Genomic DNA, 20,060 nt, shown 5'->3' on the forward strand with positions numbered 1-20,060 from the left:
TCGGCTTTCACAGCATGCATGGGTTACTGAAGACCTATTCTACCCTGGATCTTCACAGGCCCTCTTTATCATGTTTATAAATACCCTATATTTAAATGAAGTAGTAAGCAGCTTCACAGGTAACCAAGGTAAACCAAAGTGTATTAGGTAGTATGAGTCTTAATCACGATCAGATGATAAGCATCCACCTTTTGACAAGTTTGGATCCTCATGAGCTGTGATCACCTGGCTGTTTTTGTGTTGTTTAATGATACATTTAGCATCCTCAGCGACCCACCATCATATAGCTGGAATATTGCTGAGCATGCTGAGTGTGATGTTAAACAACAAACAAAACATATGATTTTTTAAAAGTTACCATATTCTTAAATTCAGAGGTGTTCAAATTTAATGATATAAATATGATAAAAATTAGCATTAACATGATTAAAGCCTCTTCCCTATTTGTTAATCCTGTTATTAGTGAATTAAAGCCTCTGCAAAGATAAGGTATGGGTATAAAACCCAAGAGTGAGTGAGTGAGTATGGTTTTAGGCCGCTTTTAGTAATATTCCAGCAATATCACGACGGGGGACACCAGAAATGGGCTTCACACATTGTACCCATGTCGGGAATCGAACACAGGTCTTCGGCCTGATGAGCGAACGCTTTAACCACTAGGCTACCCGACCACCCCCTTAAACCCAAGAGTAATCTCTGTTATCAGTGACTCGTTTCGAGCTGGCTCTCTCTCATCGGACTGATCTAGATATCTTCATGAAAGCGGCAATCACATACCCACCACTCAAATCTCAAATCAGTGGTCGAACTGTTACCAACTTGGCTGACAACTGTCACAAACAAGATCTGCACGAATATCAAGTCAGCTAACACCTTCAGCGGCCACACAACAGGCAAAAAATACAAATGCCAAATGCATTTTAACTGCAAGAATAGAAACATAATCTATTTACTACTAAACTGCTCCAGATGTGGGAAACAATATGTAGGAGAAAAAAAACATTCGCTAACCATTTCAATTCAGTGTGACACTCTACTAGAGACCTACATTACCAGCTGAAAACAGAGTCTGAGTCAGACCAGAGCACGGCCAATCACCGATCCACTGAACTAAATGGATCTTCGATCTCAAAACTATCCACCCGCAAGGCATGAACGACAAGATAATCCTGGAGTTCTCCCCCCCCCCCCCCCCTTCACTGTCCTACACCTCTGTAAAGCCACAACATTATTAATAACCATGACAACTCGATCAACATTAAGTGCAAAAATTTTAATTTCAGTTTCAGAATTTTGGCTAACAATTGCTGCAGACTTGAGGCCAAGTATTCCATCTCTGAGCAGGTCTAGATAAATCACTGTCACAACAGGCTGGTGTAACCCTACACTTAGAATACAGGTTAATCCAATACTGCTTCCACGGTCATTTTCTGGGTAAACCGATTAGGCTTAAAACACTGCAACCCAGTGGAAAGCCTTGAAGTATGGCAAGTACATGTATCTCCATGACGTGGCAACAAGTGTTATAGTATATACTAGGAATGACTCATCACTGAATGTACTTACCTATCATCATGATAATGTCTACGAAGTCATCCATTGCAGTGACAGTTTCTGTATTACTATTGTTAACCTATTCTAACGACAATGTACAATGAACTATGAACATTGAAATATACATGACATCAGCAAAATGACCTTGATTATGCTAATTATTAGAGGTGAAACGATACATTGGTGCACCGGTGCCCCAGGAGTATTCATGCGACATTATGGTACATTTTGTTTTCTGTATCGATACAAGACCATACACTTGCAAAACTAAATTACTTACTACTTGTTTAATGGCCCCAGTGTTTTCGTTCAGTCCAATTTTGCAAAACATGTTTTGAGTTCACTACTGAAAGAAGCTACGACGAACATGTATCTAACGCTAGGTGTTCCTTTTGAACCTACTTCGAAATATTTAGTCAAGAAGTTTCATTGTGACTTGACATAAATAAGGGTGTCGCGATACGTTTTGTCTGTTTGTTTGATGTTTAACGCCGTGCAATAATCCAGCTATATGATGGCGGTTTGTAAATAATTGAGTCTGGACCAGACAATCCATTGATTGACATCATGAGCATCGAACCACGCAATTGGTTGGTTGGTTTGTTGTTTAAGGCTGCACTCAGCAATATTCCATCTATATGACGGCAGTCTGTAAATAATTGAGTCTGGACCAGACAATCTAGTGACTGACATCATGAGCATCGATCCACACAATTGGGATCGATGACATGCATCAACCAAATCAGCGAGCCTGACCACCCGATCCCGTTAGTCGCCTTTTACGAAAGTCAGCAAGCCTGACCACCTGATCCTGTTAGTCGCCTCGTGCGACAGGCATAGTCACCATTTAATGGGGTTACTGAAGACCTATTCCTCCCCGGATCTTCACGGGTCTATCGCGATACATATCATATCGTGACCTATGAATCATGATACATATCATATCTTGACCTTGCTGTATCATTTCACCCTACCAATTATAAATGCTGTTGCTACATTGTAATCATTGTAATAGTTTCAAAATCAAATAATAAAAAAAGGCTGTTTATGAATCAAATAATTAATTTAATTATAAACAATCCTATTATTGTTTCTTATCATCAAACATGCTATTGGACCTGTCTTTGTCCATGTTTGTCAGAAATGGTCATGATGATCTGTTTTCGCCAAACTGTTTAATAACAATCCGTTCTTTGGCAATAATTATGCTTTGCAATAATAATTGTTTCTTGCCATAGCAACCTAGGTAAATTTTGGGACACTTTAGTCTGATTTCCCTGGTCAACAGACTCATCATGTTAGGTCTTTATGAAACACATTATGTACAAGAAAAATGTCTGGATGCCGAGTGTAAACTATAATATCATGTTAGTCTCTAATACTGCTGCCCTAACACTGCTCACTCTGATGTTAACCATTCCCATCCTTGCCATTCTATTTTCTCAATGTTTTTTTTTATGTCTTATAAATGTCTTAAAATACACCACATTAAAAAATTTTATATATGGTCTTTTTCTTATTCTGGTCAAAACAACAGGAACTGGTCTTCTTCCAAATAGTGCCCTCAAGCATATAGCAGTAATATATCGTCTGCTATATATCCCCACCCACACTTTCTAGTCTCAATACATGCGTGAAATGATATATGTTACATCATTAATCAGCTGATATTTTCAGCTTGGCCACTATTTTTCCTGAAATACATCAAAATAATGTTTACCGGCTTTCATTATCATCATCACCATGTGCGGCCAACGTTGCCAGGAGCCTGCCAAAATCGTAATGATTAAGATCTTTGTCGTTATCATTCATTGTTATCATTTCATCACCATCATCCCACGGAGAGGATTTTCAAATAATTATTTATGCTGCACAAACATTATGACACGAATTGCTACAGATAAATGCAACATGTTACTCAAAATGTTTAACATTCCGTCAAGAAAATACCGAACAGACGTTGGCCCAAATGGATGTTATCTGTAAACAAGGAAATTGATGTTGCTGACGAACCAAATGACAGACGGTGGAAAAATTGACATTATAATTACATCAAAACAAAGCGAACTCGCTGTTGATATTAGTGGCACATGCTCTTAGCAATACGCGCATGTTGTTCATAATTTACTAGTGTCGCTCTCTTACCGATCAATCATCATAATTCCATCTGACAATGTTTGACAGGTAAAATGTTCCACTGTCTTCCAAAGAATCATAACAAATTACACATGGCCGAACATTTTCACAGAGGGCGCTGTCGAGATGACGTGGTGACGTCACTTTCTACTTCCGTATTTTAGTAATGGAAGCGTCTGTAAAATATGCATATAATCTCACTGTACGAATGACGTGGAATATGTTTTCGACTGACTCCGCATATTTGACCTTATGAATCAGCTTTAGGATTAATCAACTCGTTCCCGAAAACAAACTGGCTGACTCACACACAACGCTGGTTGATTCGTGCCAAATTGTTTAGACTTCACATTAGAAACTGCCACTTTGTTCAAAACCAAAGTTTCTACAGCCATGATGTTCAAAAGACATGTAGAAACTATGACAATTGGACATTAGCATACTGTAGAAAGTTATCATATAAGTCCTGACGGTGGCTAGTAAGTGAACACACGTGAAGGTCCGGGTGAGAATAGATCTTCAGCAAACCCATGCTTGCCGTCAAGGGCGACTATGCTTGTGGTAAGAGGCGACCAACGGGAGCGAGTGGTCAGGCTCGCTGACTTGGTTGATGCATGTCATCGATCCCATGTGGGTAGATCGATGTTCATGATGTCAATCACTTGATGGTCTGGTTCAGACTCTAGTATTTACAGACCGCCGTCATAAGAATTTCCATGTTGACTTAGTCACTAAATGAAGAGTTGCAGTATAAAACTGTTTCATACTATATCCCTGGGTGTAAAATATTTAAGAATTGACCTTCACTTTGAATGAGTATGAACCTTCATAGAGTGAGGGCCAAACTGTATGAACGTCGGAGCTTGCGAAAGTTGTTATGTATTTACACTTAAATATATATTTAATGTGGGTAATAAATAAAATACCACACTCATTCTCGTTAGATACCACTTTAAAGAAACTCGTGAACTTTCAATGTTATCTGACCTCGCTTTCGCTCCCTCAGATACCATAGAAAATCCACTCGTTTCGTAAAAATGGTATCTTACGAGAATGAGTGTAGTATTCTCTATTTATGAACGTCAGTTTCGCGGTCATGTGACCGATCTCTCGTCCAATGGAAATGTCGCATATCGTGTAAACGTCAAATTAAAAAATTATATTCTAATATTTGCATAATTTCTGCATGTAAATGAATTTAGAAAATATACCGACATTTGCAGTGCGACCTGTCCGATACATGTCGATTGAATTTATGAGCGTTTAATTCGGTGCAGCCCATCATGTGAGGACAATGCATAATTTGACAGGGTCTAAAACCGAAGTTAGTCTATATATCATTTGTAGTGTCAGGGCTAAAGTTTAAATTCTCTTTATGAGCAAACGTTCATAAAATCCGATGGATAAATTACAGGGATAATTGCTTTGATGGATAATTATGGATCATATATCATTATAGGTATATTAATGTCAATCTGTTACAATCATTATCAAAAGAACAGTCTAATATACTGAAAATCAGTGTCTAACTGTGACGTAGATAAGGCATTTTATAAGTTTTGGCAACTTTGGAGATATAGATTTCGAAACAATTTTGCGAGGGCACGAGGCCTAGCCAAGCGGGATCAGTAGCCATATCTGCGCTTGTAGACCTCTGCGGCTTGAACCTTTCTCCACAAAATAAAAAAAGGTTGGATTTGGCCGAAATATGTTTGAATTGTTACCTTGTTTCGTTTTGTCGCTGTGTGTACATCTGGCTACACTTCTTAACGTTATGAAAGGACAGACCGACTGTCATCAACGTCTGAAAGTGGCTGTGACGTCTCATAGACTAGGGTTAGAGTAGCTTCCCTTTGACAAAGGGCAGTTACTCTAGAGGACAGACCGATGGATTGCCACGAAAGGCAATTTAACAGTTGTTGTTTTGCGTATATGTTGCTTCGCCACTGTATAAGAAACAGATTTCAGTTGGAACTATATTGGCTACTGTCACTGTCCGACTGACACATCACTTAACCTGTGACGTAATAAATATATTACTAATGCGCGCATTCCAGGAAAACTCGCAATGTTTCGGCAATGTTTGTGAGGGAGGGAAAGCGATTTTGATGCACAAGAATGACATATGATAAAGAGGTTATCACACGAGTGTGTTTGTGGATAGTAAATATCCTGTATTAGGAATAAACACTATGTGTTTAGCTCGCCAAGGCTCGCTAAATACAATGTTTATTCATAATGCAGGATATTTACCATCATCAAACACACTCGCGTGATAACCTCTATTTACTCAAAAAACAAAACAAAACAAAAAACCAGACGATAATTGTTTTTGTCTGAGACTCCAGATGGAATAATTTCACTGAGATAATCAGACGTAGGGGAAGTTTATAAACACCATATTTTCTTTGTTTCATATATCCCGACCTTCCATGCATCTGTTTGGCAAAGTCTTTAGGTTTATACAGATATGAAATGGTTCTGAATCTCAAATCATCAGTGAACGGGGAGTAATACATTGGGCAATCGAGGGTGGTAATTACGGGTCCTTGTTCCGGGTAGCCTATGATGGACATAAAGTAAAACTATTCATTGTCTCGAACATATTCCTCAATAACCAACTTGAAAGATTAATTATACTTTTTCTCTAACCATATATAACTACTTTGGTCATAAAATATCAATCAAAACATATATTTCAACTCTGAGGTATGCTGAGTTCGGTTGTTAATTCTTAATACGTGGAAAACATCAACGAAATTATTTTCCTGTTTGAAGCCAGAAGTAGACCTCAATCTAACCCAACTAAAATAATCCGAGATAAATCGTTTGGTTTATCAACAAGCTTACAATCAGTTGCGAACAAAATATAATTCTCACAGGTCCATTTTTACAGACGGGTCGAAGGATGGTGGCAAAGTTGCAAGTGCAAACATCACTGGATCCAGAACTGTCTCCTCAAGAATACCAGATATACTATATTCTATATTTACTGCTGAAGCCAAAGCTATCGTAACAGCTTTAACCCATACCTTTGAAACATAAAAAAAAATAATCTAAAAATTTCATCATCTTCGCTGATTCGTTGTCTTACCTTCAGGCACTTAAAAGTGTCTCACATCAGGGTATTATTATAGACATTTTAGAACTCAAAAATGATCTTTCTACTGGCCAATATGACATTGCCTTTTGCTGGTTACCAAGTCATGTATAGGCATAAGGCCAGGTGCACACCGTGCCGATTATGGCTCCTGTTTGAGATAAGACAGCGCGACGACACGAAAAGTGTAAAAGTCGGATTACTATCCTCAATGATCTGGAATGTCCTATAATTATCTGAACGCAGTCGTATACGTTCGTAACAGAGACCTATACTGATCGGGAAATGTGCAGAGAGGTCGGTCAAGCACTCCCGTCAGTATGGTGCGTCCCGTAACATTCGGGAAACTCAGCCGATTTTATCTAGTCGGATTACAATCTTGACTATGTCGTGACAGATTCTGCTGTATCGGATCAAAATCGTAACAGTGGTCTGTGTTGTCTGGACGGTGTCCTGTGGATCGGGACGATGTCGTGATGAACGGGCATGAATTGTTCATTGCCGTTTCTTTTCGATTGAGTCCAGATCTTGCCGAATGCGAACCGTCTTCTCGGTTCTCTGCCCGGTCACTTCTGATCTCTGTCGGCTCGCATTCGGGAGAATCGGGACGCTGTCGGGGCAGTTTCGATCGTATTTTACCATGCGGAAGATACAAATCGGATCAGATACGGATTAAGAATCGGGACGAATTTGGCTTGAAACGGCTGAATCGGGACGCCTTCTGAACAATGTCTGATTGTTTGTGAATTTTCCGCCACGAATCTCAGGATCTTGATCAGACTTTTGACAAGTTATAATCGGGAGTGGTCCTATCAATGACGGCAGTAAAAATCCTTAATGTGTTCCTGAGCCCTAACAGGTAACTCAAAAGCCGATTGCCAAGACTGGCATCATCTCTACCCTTACCAAACGTGCCATCAACCTTTCCTCTGCTGACCCCAAACCTGAGATCGCACACCTCCGCCAAGTCTTCACCCACCCCAACAATTATCCAGCCAAACTAGTCGACAAAGTCATCGCCTCTGTACTCTATCCCACACCCAGACCTGCGACCCTTAAACCCGAATCAGCGCCCTTCCGCATCGCCCTCCCGGTCATAGGAAAAGCCCCCCACATCATCAGCCGCCTCCTCAAACAGCAAGCCAACATCGACACCCACTTCACCAGCTCCAACTCCCTCAACACCCTGCTAAGAGCCAACGGCAGGAACACATCTAAACCCCAAGAGGCTAAAGGTGTAGTCTACAAATTGACTGCAACTGTGGGCAAGCTTACGTAGGTGAAACATCCAGGCCAATCAACATCAGAATCAAAGAGCATAAAACCTCCACCATCAAATCCGACAGCAAATCAGCCATCTCGGACCATATCATCAACTGTCCCAATCACATCATCAACTGGGACAACGTCCAAATCCTCGCCAACAACCTCCATGATTTCACCCAAAGAAAACTAACAGGAGCAGTCCACATTCGCCACCACAAGCCATCAATCAACAGAGATCAAGGCTATTTTATCCCATCCGCCTACTATGAACTCATCAAACAATAATCACCTGTTTATTGGCTTCATGCCCCCATTGGCTTCTAGCTATGTGTTTCTGTCCATCGTGTTGTGATAGCATCACCCCTTTGTTGTCACACCTACCTATGTTATCCCACTCATGTATGCCCTTGTTGATACTGTTAATCCTCCACTTGCTATATATATTCTGCACTATGTCCCTCATTCTTCAATATAATGATAAACGATCTATTCGAGGGCTTATCCCCTAAACTAAACACTTCAAAATTCGCGGATGACGGAGCCCTATGGATCCGCACTAAAAGCATTAAAATGGCTGAAAACTTAATCCAAAAATCTCTACATAAAATACAACAATGGGCAGACAAATGGGGCTTCTCCCTTAACTCAGATAAAACAACAGGATTAGTATTCAAACATAAAAACATGAAACCTGCCTTCCCAATCCTCCAGCTAAACAACCAAACAATCAAATTCCAAAAACAAACCAAATTCTTAGGACTCATTTTCGATCAACACCTCACCTGGGAGGCTCATGTCCAAAACTTAAAAACTAAATGCAGCAAAGACCTTAACACACTAAGATGTCTCACCGGCTCTAACTGGGGAGCCTCCAAATATACCCTCCTCTCACTCTATACAGCACTAATTAGATCAAAACTAGACTACGGCTGCGCCATATACAATACCCTTAACAACTCTCTATCTAAAAAACTTGACTCAATACAATACCAAGCCCTTAAACTAATTACACGCACCCAACATGGCACCTTCTACACCTCACTTCAGGCACTTACAGGGGAAATGCCACTAAATCTACGCAGGGAACATCTAAGCCTTAATTTCTGGGCCCAAACACACCCTCTCATCCAAAACTTAATTAACCAAAACATTAGCCCAAGAAACCAAGCTCTAGCTCGCAAACACCCCTTACTCACCCCAATATCCCAAAGAATAACTAACTACCTCAATGAACACCAAACTAAAAATCTTAAACAAAACTGCAAACAATCAAATATCTTCACCCCTAAACTCAAAATACCCAAAATAGACACAACGCTAGCAAACCAAATAAATAAACAAACCGACCCAAACATAGCTAAAACCACCACACTCGCATACATACACGAAAATTGGCCAAATTGGTGTCACATATACACTGACGGATCTTCAGACCCGATCTCCAACCACACAGGCTTTGGAGTCCATACCAGTTATATCCACACAATCTTACCGACTCCCTAACAACCAATCTATATTCACGGCCGAACTTATGGGCATGGCCTCAGCCCTGCATAACCAACAATCTAAAAACAACAATAAAATCCTAATTCTCACCGACTCCTTAGTGGACTACAAGCCCTCCAAAACAAAAATACCAAAAAACGACCTAAATTAATAAACCAAATACTTAAAAGCTCCAACGACCTAACAAAAGCAGGCAAACAAATAACCTTCTTGTGGATCCCCCGCCCACGTAGGAATTTACGGCAACGAAAGCGCCGATAAAGCAGCTAAATTATCTCTCAAAATACCAGAAATAAGCCTAAACCTACCCATCTCAAAATCAGAAATTAAAAGTGTTAACAAACAAAAAATAACCAAAATATGGCATAATCAATATCAAAACTCAAATAGCCAAATCAAAAAAGTGCTCAGAAAACCACTAGCCAAACCTAAAATCCTACACCCCTCAAAAAAAATTGACAGATCAATTACAAAACTCCAAACAGGACACACTAACCTAAATAACCACCTAAAAAACTTAAAAGGCACACCACAGGCAACTGCCCCAACTGCAAACAACCCGAAACCACAGAACACGCACTCATCCACTGCACCCACTACAAAACACACAGAACCACACTACAAACCACCCTCAATCTAAATAAGGTTCCTACTCTAGATGACATACTAAACCCTCAAAATAAACTAGAATACGTCAAGGCCCTAGGCGTATTCCTAATCAAAACAGACCTAATTAAGCGCATCTAAAAACTAATTAATCTACCAATCCAAAATCCAATAAACATACAAACACCCACCTCACCCGGCTCCCTTAGTTCCCCCCTCCACCCACCTCGGCATTTATTCCAAATTTAAAAATTCCAAAAATTCAATATAATTAAGCAACCCCTAGAAGCCCCCTCTTGGGTTGCACACACCACTTTCACCCTTTTCGGAATACACTAAATGGTCTGGCCAGGCCCTTGTGCGAAATACGCTGCAGTCGGAAAGCGCACGTTAAATCGTCTATATCAGTCAGTCAGTCAGTCAGCCTCATTCAGTCTTGCTTGACAAAGGTATAAGGATCTATACCGAAACGTCGCTTTTTACAGTATTAAAGAAGTTGTTATCCATAAAACTGTGTCTATATCTTGTCATCCGTCAACTTCTAAGTAATGCCTATCAAACAAGAAATGTAGATGTACCTTAAATGTCCTGTTAAATCTGATCCATATGTTGTTAACAACAAGCATCAATTTTCAGTTATTGCGAAAGTCAATATTTGACATCCATTCTTATCTAAAATCTAGCACAACTGCAGCGCAACGATTAGAGATAGCTTGACCATGTTGACCGCGAGTAAATGCGTGCGTTCGCCGCCCTCCGGAACACGTCTCGGATATTCCCTGATGACGTCATGCCATGACGTCACAACGTAATCTAAGTCGTGTGGGCTTTGAAAACCTTCAGTTGAGAGTTGTTTGCGAGGCACGTTACACGTTTCGTCGCGACTCGTTTTCAGAGCAGCAAGATTTGATCAACAAAAATGGTGAGAATTCCTTTTACATCTGTCTCTAACCCATGTCTTATCGGTCTAGATCTAGGCCTAATGTTTATGAGATAGGCGAAACATGGTAATGTCTTATTTTGCTGTTGGACTCTTATCAGGACACATGACCAACGCTTGACAATGACTACGCTTCTACAAAATAATTGAATCAAAGTAACGAAATTTTGACACTCTTCTCTAAGATAGGTTTGGATATTGGACTTTAAAATTAAATTACCGTTAAAACTTTAGCACTCAAAGCATTTTCGGGTCCCTAATCATTTTGTTAAAATGATCTTATTTATTTAGGCCTACCAGCCTATTTTGTAGACAGATTCATGATGATATACCATTTTTTGCGCCCTAAAACTAACAACTGTTGTGGGTGCCCTATTATTTTCTTATGTACCAGACTGTATATTGGTATATTTCTCGTTAATACGTAAGTCAAAGTCTGACAAAGATGTTCTCATTTCCAGAGAGAGTGTATTTCAATCCACGTGGGCCAAGCCGGGGTGCAGATCGGCAATGCATGCTGGGAGTTGTACTGCCTTGAACATGGCATCCAGCCTGATGGTCAGATGCCCTCGGACAAGACCATTGGGGGTGGGGACGACTCCTTCAACACCTTCTTCAGTGAGACCGGGGCGGGGAAACACGTCCCCAGGGCCGTCTTCGTCGACCTCGAACCCACCGTTGTTGGTAAGTCGCAGAACTGAGCCTTGTTCAGGCTCTACCTTGTGCTTTACAATATCGGGATCAGTTGACACGTCTGTTTGTTTGCTTGTTGTTTAACCCTCTGGATGCCAGAGGGACATATATGTCCTTCCTCTACAGCCCTCACTTTGAAGTCGAATAAAATTCAAAATACATCACCCACACAAATACACTTCACAGTTTTGAATTAGGTGGGAAATTCCCTGTTCTGTGATATCATCCACTGGCATTTTAGGCCAAGCAAAATTACGGAAAATAACCTCTGAAAATTAGGTACATCGTAAATGTCGCCATTTTTTACACATTACTAAATCACCACTCACAATTGATAGGGTTTTAGTGTCGAATACGATATTTCTTTCCTTTGGACAAGTGTTACAAGATGAAGCGTAAAGGTAACTGCAGCATGTACGTATTTCTCGGGATGTGTAATGGTCAATAAGTTCCTATAACCAATGTCTTTGAATAGCTGTTTAATTTTTTTTTATAACTAAAACTGAATCGATCTATATTACTTTAACAAAATGGATAACATTTTTCGTAAAAAGATATGCACACATTTCTGAAAGAATTGTCTTGGTCTTGGAATTGTTTGTGTTACGAATTATTCCCCTCGTTTTGCATTATATGATCAATGGGTTCATTCTTTTTTTTAATATTGTGATCACAGGATATTAAATTGTTCGCATTATTTCTCCAGGAATTGTAAAATGTATAAAAATAATTCATTCAAGCATATCTTAATGTCTGTGGTGCCCCTGTTTCAGATGAGGTTCGTACCGGCACCTACCGCCAACTGTTCCACCCCGAGCAGCTCATCACCGGCAAGGAGGACGCAGCCAACAACTACGCCCGTGGTCACTACACCATCGGCAAGGAGATCGTCGACCTTGTCCTTGACCGCATCAGGAAGCTGGCTGACCAGTGCACTGGACTCCAGGGCTTCCTGATCTTCCACAGCTTCGGTGGCGGCACTGGTTCCGGCTTCGCCTCACTGTTGATGGAGAGACTGTCTGTGGATTACGGCAAGAAGTCCAAGCTGGAATTTGCCATCTATCCAGCTCCTCAGGTAAGATATGTCCGTCATCGATATCTCAAAAATCATTATGATTACCTACATGTATTGCTGAAGCTGAACTGATTCCTATGAACAGGTGTACCTGTATCCCACTCTAAGTCAGTAAAATAGATAAAACTAAGGCCCCAAAACTAATTCAAGCACATTAAAAAATGGCGGTTATCAACATGCCACCTACAACAAAATAGAAATGACACTGTCCCTTGCAACATACGCAAAATAGAAGGGATGGTCCAACGGGAGTTATATCATCTTATAGGTTATACGGAATTACCTCCCCTTGAACAGGTTTAAAAATGGACACTGTGATTATTTTCCCCGCTGGAATTCCGTGTTGGAAGACGCCCCCAGCAATCTTTGATTGTAAAAGGAGAAAACACCTTTGGTCCGATCAGATTAGTCAGCAGTTCATATTGTAACAGTTATTTATGTTAAAACGAGCTAAACTCAGCAACATGCCAGTATATATACTCGGACCCCATGGTACCGCGGCATTCATCGTATCGCGGCATTTGTTATTTCCGATAGTTCACGCGGGACACGCCTCTTAGCGGCTGTCTATTAATGCAAATCAGTAACTAGGAAGTGCTCACTTCGTAAACAATTTCAATTTCCTCGGAATGTTCCGTCGGCTGTAAGTAAGGAGTTATTAATCCGTTGATACATATTTCTGGCATCTGTTGTAATATTGACTTACCCCCATCTATCAATGGCCAACGATATAACCCGCAGTTCCCCAAGTAAACTTTCTCTATCGACCTGAACTAGATCATCTGCATATTCATGGAGACTAATGGGGTAACGGAAGTTACGTAGTCCGCACATTTTTTCCCGCTCTGTGCCCAGAATCTATTGGGAGATCATAAGGGCCATAATGCCAAACTTAGAAATACGTTCTTCACTAGTAACCAAAAGATAAATACATATTTTGGGCATACTAGGAGTGCTTTTTATATATTTATTGTTGACATTTAACATTTTTCCATTTTGTGACAAATTATTGTCATCCAATTATTTTTAAACAATCTTAAAATATCATTTCTGATATTTTGATGTTGACTTATAAAAATATTTTTCTCTTACTTTTCGGTAAATATGCATTGAATACCTATTGCTGATAACACATTTAGAATTTTACTTGTGCAGTCTTTGCACTTGTCTGGACAAATCACTGATGTCTGGCATGATCATACCAAGTGGTTGGTAGAATTATGTCCTCTTTTTGTCCAATTCGGACCTCCATCCACAACTTTTCTCTGTACCGCGATACGATGGAGTTCTCTCCCTTGTCAGAAAGAGCGCGAGGCCCGGCTTTTACTCGGAGCTACTAATGTAAATAATGAACTTTTATCAGTAAAATATGCATTGTTTGATAATATGAATGATATCTGATACAGAGAACACGAATAAACATAAAGGTTAGTGAGTGCATTTTGTTCCGTTTAGCGTACATGACAAGTACCGCGATACCCCGAGGTTGCAGGCTACATGGGAACCATGAAGGGAACAATGAAAAGTATAGAGAAATAAACTTTTCATACTGTCAGTGCATACAAATTCAACACATGTCAGAATCAAATGTTGAGATGTGTGTGTGCAGTGTTTCCAACGCGTATTTGGTAGACAAAGCTGGTCTTATCTAAAATTCGCGATAAAAAACCTTGACGCAGTCTAAAACGTTAGACTCTGTCCCAGCCTATTGCAGAATTTTGCATTTGCCACACATCAGTTTTGAGAAGGGCAAATAAGTATGTCACATAGCAGAGTATATGGTGGTGCAATTCATGTATTGTTTAATGACTTTTTCGCGAATCATAACTAGATCTAAAGTATTCGCAAGAAAACTGATGTTTTAAATAAAAAAATATATCAAATAATTCAAGGACAGTATCTGTTTGTGTATGTATGAAACACAAGTTCATATTAGTATGTGTCAATTTTTTTTCTTAGGTGTCCACGGCTGTTGTTGAACCATACAACTCCATCCTGACCACCCACACCACCCTGGAGCACTCTGACTGCGCCTTCATGGTCGACAACGAGGCTATCTATGACATCTGCAGACGTAACCTCGACATTGAGCGTCCGACTTACACCAACCTCAACCGTCTGATTGGTCAGATTGTGAGCTCCATCACTGCCTCGCTGCGCTTTGACGGTGCCCTGAACGTGGATCTGACGGAGTTCCAGACCAACTTGGTGCCCTACCCACGTATCCACTTCCCTCTCGTCACATACGCGCCGGTCATTTCTGCTGAGAAGGCCTACCATGAGCAGCTGTCTGTGGCCGAGATCACCAACGCCTGTTTCGAGCCCGCCAACCAGATGGTCAAGTGTGACCCCCGTCACGGCAAGTACATGGCCTGCTGCATGTTGTACCGTGGTGATGTCGTCCCTAAGGATGTCAACGCCGCCATTGCCACCATCAAGACCAAGAGGACCATCCAGTTCGTTGACTGGTGTCCGACTGGTTTCAAAGTCGGCATCAACTACCAGCCACCCACTGTTGTCCCCGGCGGAGACTTGGCCAAGGTCCAGAGAGCTGTCTGCATGTTGAGCAACACCACCGCTATTGCCGAGGCCTGGGCTCGTCTTGACCACAAGTTCGATCTGATGTACGCCAAGCGTGCCTTCGTCCACTGGTACGTGGGTGAGGGTATGGAGGAGGGAGAGTTCTCCGAGGCCCGTGAGGACCTGGCTGCTCTGGAGAAGGACTACGAAGAGGTTGGAGTCGACTCTGTTGAGGGCGAGGGAGAGGAGGAGGGCGGTGATGAGTATTAGATTAATGGCTCAACCTGTACCTTTCAAAAGTGATTAAAAAAATGTAAAAATATACTCTGTGCTTACATATTTTAGATTTGTCTGTATTTTATTATTAGCTCACCGGGTCTGAACGACCAAGGTGAGCGACTTCTTCTCTGGAACTAAGAGATAGATATCAACCATATTTGGTTGGAAGCATTCTCTGGTGGTAATAATTCAAAATTGTACAAATGGAAGAGCTGAGGGGCGGGGCGAAATAGGGGTAATTTATTGCTTTAAACGACTTCCTCTCTGGAACTAAGAGATAGGTATCAACCCTATTTAGTTCCAAAGGTGGGGATTCAAATTGGAGAAATGGAGGGGCTGAACCCCACCCCAACTCCTGGGGACTGAGGAGCGGGGCTAAAAAGGTAATTTGGCAATATTGCTTTGAACAACTTCTGGAACTAAGAGATGGACAGCAACCAAATTTGGTTGGAAATATCAGGTAGTGATAATTGTACAAATGGAGGGGCGGGACCAAAAAGAGTTTATAACCATTATGTACAGCTGATGAGTATAATGATAGGAATGCACATATGCTACCAGGACTGGCCCTTCTGTTCATCTGTCTGGCACTCCCAAAGGAGTTAGAAACTTGACCATTACATGCAAACCGACATTATCCCCACCCTTTAACCCTCTTGGTGCCACGGGACCATATATGGTCCCTCACTTTTCACACCCGCTTTGTGCCAAGGGACCAAATATGGTCCCGAGAAAATGCCCTTTTTAAACTGTGAATTTTGATATCAAACACTGAGTGCGCAAAGTCAAAACTATTAACCGTCATCACCCCAATCATCTTAGCTTTAAAATCGTGTAACTTACACAATGCTACGGATTGCGAAATATGGAGAGATTAGTAAAGTGGGTACCGCTCTTCTCGGTTTTTTTCTGCCATGTTTGAACACCAAGCGAATGACGGCAAATTTTGATTATGCACCCATGTCACATACACGTAAATATTTTCAGACAAAATCCTTGTTCATAAGAAATAATATGACCTGAGTGGTCAGAAAGACATATTTTTCCCAAATGTATACTTATTCACGTAAATACAATTCTGTTCACTCCTTTACGAACAAGTTTATTTACACGTTTTGTATATTTTATCGACTATCGGTAATGGCGGAATGGTCGGTACACATGAGAATACAACAGTGTATATTTCCATTACATTTATGACGTTCATTGAGTGAAATTATAATAATCTTCTCAGCATTAACCCTCTGGATGCCGAGTTTTGTTTCTGAGGCACATTTTCTTAAGATCGGAAAAGTGAAGGTTGTGCGAGAATTGCGCTCACGCGGCACTGGATCTACCTCTGGCTATAAAATTACGCATAGGTGGAGAATATTAAATATCCTATTTGGTGGTGTAAAGCTAACTGCAAATATTAAACTGTGCGACGATTTTTTTTATTTACAAGCTTTCCGGAATCTGTGAGCGAACAAAATACTGCCTAATATCTGAACGACATAACTATATACCAAATGGAGTTATATGCGTATGTATAACGACAAACATGCAATGCCAAAAATAGATTGCCGTAAATGAGGGAAACTAATTTTTCTCTATGACGTCAAAAGGCGACAGAGAGGTTACACACGTACACAGAAAAGGGGGCATAACTCCGCTAAGCTTAGCACTAGTTTATTGTAACTCAGGTCACTTGGTGAGAATTAGCTGTGGGTAAGGATAATCTATTTTCGTGGTGTTTTGTTCACGAGGAACCAAACTATTCCAACACAAATATCGATAAAGAAACTGTATACGTTTAGTTGTGAAAAAAAACCATAAGAAATGATGAAATCGTGCTTCATAAAAAAAGAGGTAATAGAGAAATGGATGGCCCTATCTAAATCATAACTTAGTCCTTAGATTCCAACATTCTCCTGAATGTGTAAGTGTAATTTGACAAATGTTGCAGCATTATTAATGGAGCACTAGCCTTATCATCAAATGTAATGAAATACCCAAAGAAATAACACCGTTCTATTTGACGTCATGGCTGGTTTTATGTCTTTCATAACGTCGGAGAAAGATGACTCTGGTATTTTGATTAATATATATCTCCCCAAATTTTCGTTCAAGATATGGAAAATCTCGATGTGTAAAACGGAATTTCACGCTTTTTCGACACAACATAAAATGACTGCTTTCACCAATTAAATAATGTCTTAAATATGTAAACAATTAGCTAGTTTATCGTGTGTCTAATTGGACAAGACACGCACCTGTTTGGCATCAATTTACGTAATGAAATACCCAAAAGAATATTTCAAAACAACCAAATTATATTCAATATTGGACAGATATTGTTATTATTTCTCTTCATCTCGTCTCAGAATTACACACTAAAAGATGCGAAGAATTTTATTAAAGCTCTATTGGTATAAAATTGTCAGGATAATCGTATACGGTTGAACCAACAGCTAGGGTACTTGGCATAGGTTTTATTTTTATACATTTTACAATTCCTGGAGAAACAAAGTGAACAGTTTTATATCCTGTGATCACAATATTAAAAAAAGAATGAACCCATTGATTATATAATGCAAAACGAGAGGAATAATGCGTAAATTGTGTGTGGCTAACACGCACCTGGCGAATCGTTAGATATCACGGCTATGTGTATCAAACGACAAAAAAACAAAACCATTCCAAGACCAAGACCATTCTTTCAGAAATGTGTGCATATCTTTTTACGAAAAATATTATCCATTTTGTTAAAGTAATAGAGACCTATTCAGTTTTAGTTATAAAATAAAAATGAAACAGCTATTTAAAGACATGGGTTATATGGACTTATTGACCATTACACATCCCAAGAAATACGTACATGCTGCAGTTACCTCTACGCTTCATCTTGTAACACTTGTCCAAAGGAAAGAAATATCGTATTCGACACTAATTGTTATGTAAACAATGTTCAAACAGACAGGAGATTATCAAAGGTTCGTTCATACGTTTTGTGGCCTATATTTACGTATGATATCATTTTGAACATTGACAAATATCCAAAGGGAAATTAATTGTGTGAAAAAATGTATAAAACATGCAAAATCTACATCATAACTGAAACTGTAAACAGCATGATACAATGATCGTGTGCACTCTCATTCAAGGACCTTCACCTCAAAGAAATTACCAAATATGTACAATAATGTTGACGTATGACATCACTACCTGTGACCGACGTTTACAAAATGGCGTGTTCACTGTCAACAGTACGCGGGATTTTACGAGGGGACTTTCGTTGATTCAGGGATCGCATATACATAAATGTGACATGTAAGTAATCAGAAACATTCTGACAATCTATGTACTGTTATTTGTTGTTATAATTTTCATTGAATTTTCATTACAGCCGCCTCATAACCGGTGTACCTGAAACGTGATTTTGTAAACACTATCCAACATGGCGGAAAGTTCACTTCGGCGTTCGTGTTTGCGTATTTTCCAAAACATACGAAACGATTCTCGGGTTATCGGAGACGTTTTGGAATGATCATTGGTGATTTCATAAAAGACAGATACCCGTGATCACTAATATGCTATTTTCGAAATTCATTTCTCCGAGTAAATATCCTAAATTTAGATTTCAAAACATGCTGTAAATAACGCCGTGAGTGGTGATTTAGTAATGTGTAAAAAATGGCGACATTTACGATGTATCTAATTTTCAGAGGTCGTTTTCAGTAATTTTGCTTGGCCTCAAATGCCAGTGGATGATATCACAGAACAGGGAATTTCCCACCTTATTCAAAACTGTGAAGTGTATTTGTGTGGGTGGTGTATTTTGAATTTTATTCGACTTCAAAGCGAGGGTTGTAGAGGAAGGACATATATGTCCCTCTGGCATCCAGGGGGTAACATCGGGTAACATCATATTTTATTCAGTGCTACGAATTGGGAAATATGTCGAGATTAGTAACGAGGTTACCGCGCTTCTCGATCTTTTTCTGCCATGTTGATCTTCATGCAAATGAAAGCAATTTTTTATTATGCACCTACACATACACGTAACTATTATCATATCAAACAGCCAATTTGCATATGTTTATCGACCGTGTCATGGCGATTTAGCACGGCGCTAGAGACGAAACGGCAGCGCAGATTGTCTTTCTGTTTATGATGCTGATATATATAAAAAAATCTAAGAAATGAAAGATAGCTATGATCGTAAATATAAAGGTGGTATAGATCTAGTGAATATTTATGGGCAGGAAGTTCATGATCAAAACCTAAACATTGAACGGCCAAGCCCTAAGTGATCGACAGGGCACGTTCGAATCATATCTGTCCGGCGATTTCTTGTCAACCGGTTGTCCTACATGCTCGCCCGTTTAGACAAATAATTGCCACTT

At 40.0% G+C, this 20,060-nt stretch overlaps 2 protein-coding genes across 4 annotated transcripts in view; one reads left to right on the plus strand and one right to left on the minus strand.

Moving 5' to 3' along the window:
* LOC139459783 (rab GTPase-activating protein 1-like) overlaps positions 1-3,794 on the minus strand; it is a 46,544-nt gene extending 42,750 nt beyond the window's left edge. For all 3 annotated transcript variants that reach the window (XR_011652701.1, XM_071241450.1, XM_071241449.1), the window contains exon 1: positions 3,700-3,794. The gene's annotated coding sequence lies outside the window, so the exon portion shown is untranslated. The remainder of the gene's footprint in view (positions 1-3,699) is intronic.
* Positions 3,795-10,932: 7,138 nt separating this feature from the next.
* LOC139459087 (tubulin alpha-2/alpha-4 chain) lies at positions 10,933-15,692 on the plus strand. Its single transcript, XM_071240528.1, has 4 exons — positions 10,933-11,090; positions 11,570-11,792; positions 12,575-12,876; positions 14,836-15,692. Exons 1-4 carry the CDS (start codon positions 11,088-11,090, stop codon positions 15,664-15,666), a joined length of 1,359 nt encoding a protein of 452 aa, XP_071096629.1. The 5' UTR covers positions 10,933-11,087; the 3' UTR covers positions 15,667-15,692.
* Positions 15,693-20,060: the final 4,368 nt, after the last annotated feature.

The sequence above is a fragment of the Haliotis cracherodii genome, unplaced genomic scaffold (genome assembly GCF_022045235.1).
Source record: "Haliotis cracherodii isolate W230 unplaced genomic scaffold, xgHalCrac1.p SCAF_13, whole genome shotgun sequence".
NCBI lineage: Eukaryota > Metazoa > Mollusca > Gastropoda > Lepetellida > Haliotidae > Haliotis > Haliotis cracherodii.

What these genes read in the sequence shown, in the direction of transcription:
- LOC139459087 (XM_071240528.1), top strand. An exon ending in CCTCGAACCCACCGTTGTTG is followed by an intron (nt 11,793 to 12,574) that starts GTAAGTCGCAGA and finishes CCCCTGTTTCAG; the next exon opens with ATGAGGTTCGTACCGGCACC. An exon ending in CCATCTATCCAGCTCCTCAG is followed by an intron (nt 12,877 to 14,835) that starts GTAAGATATGTC and finishes TTTTTTTCTTAG; the next exon opens with GTGTCCACGGCTGTTGTTGA.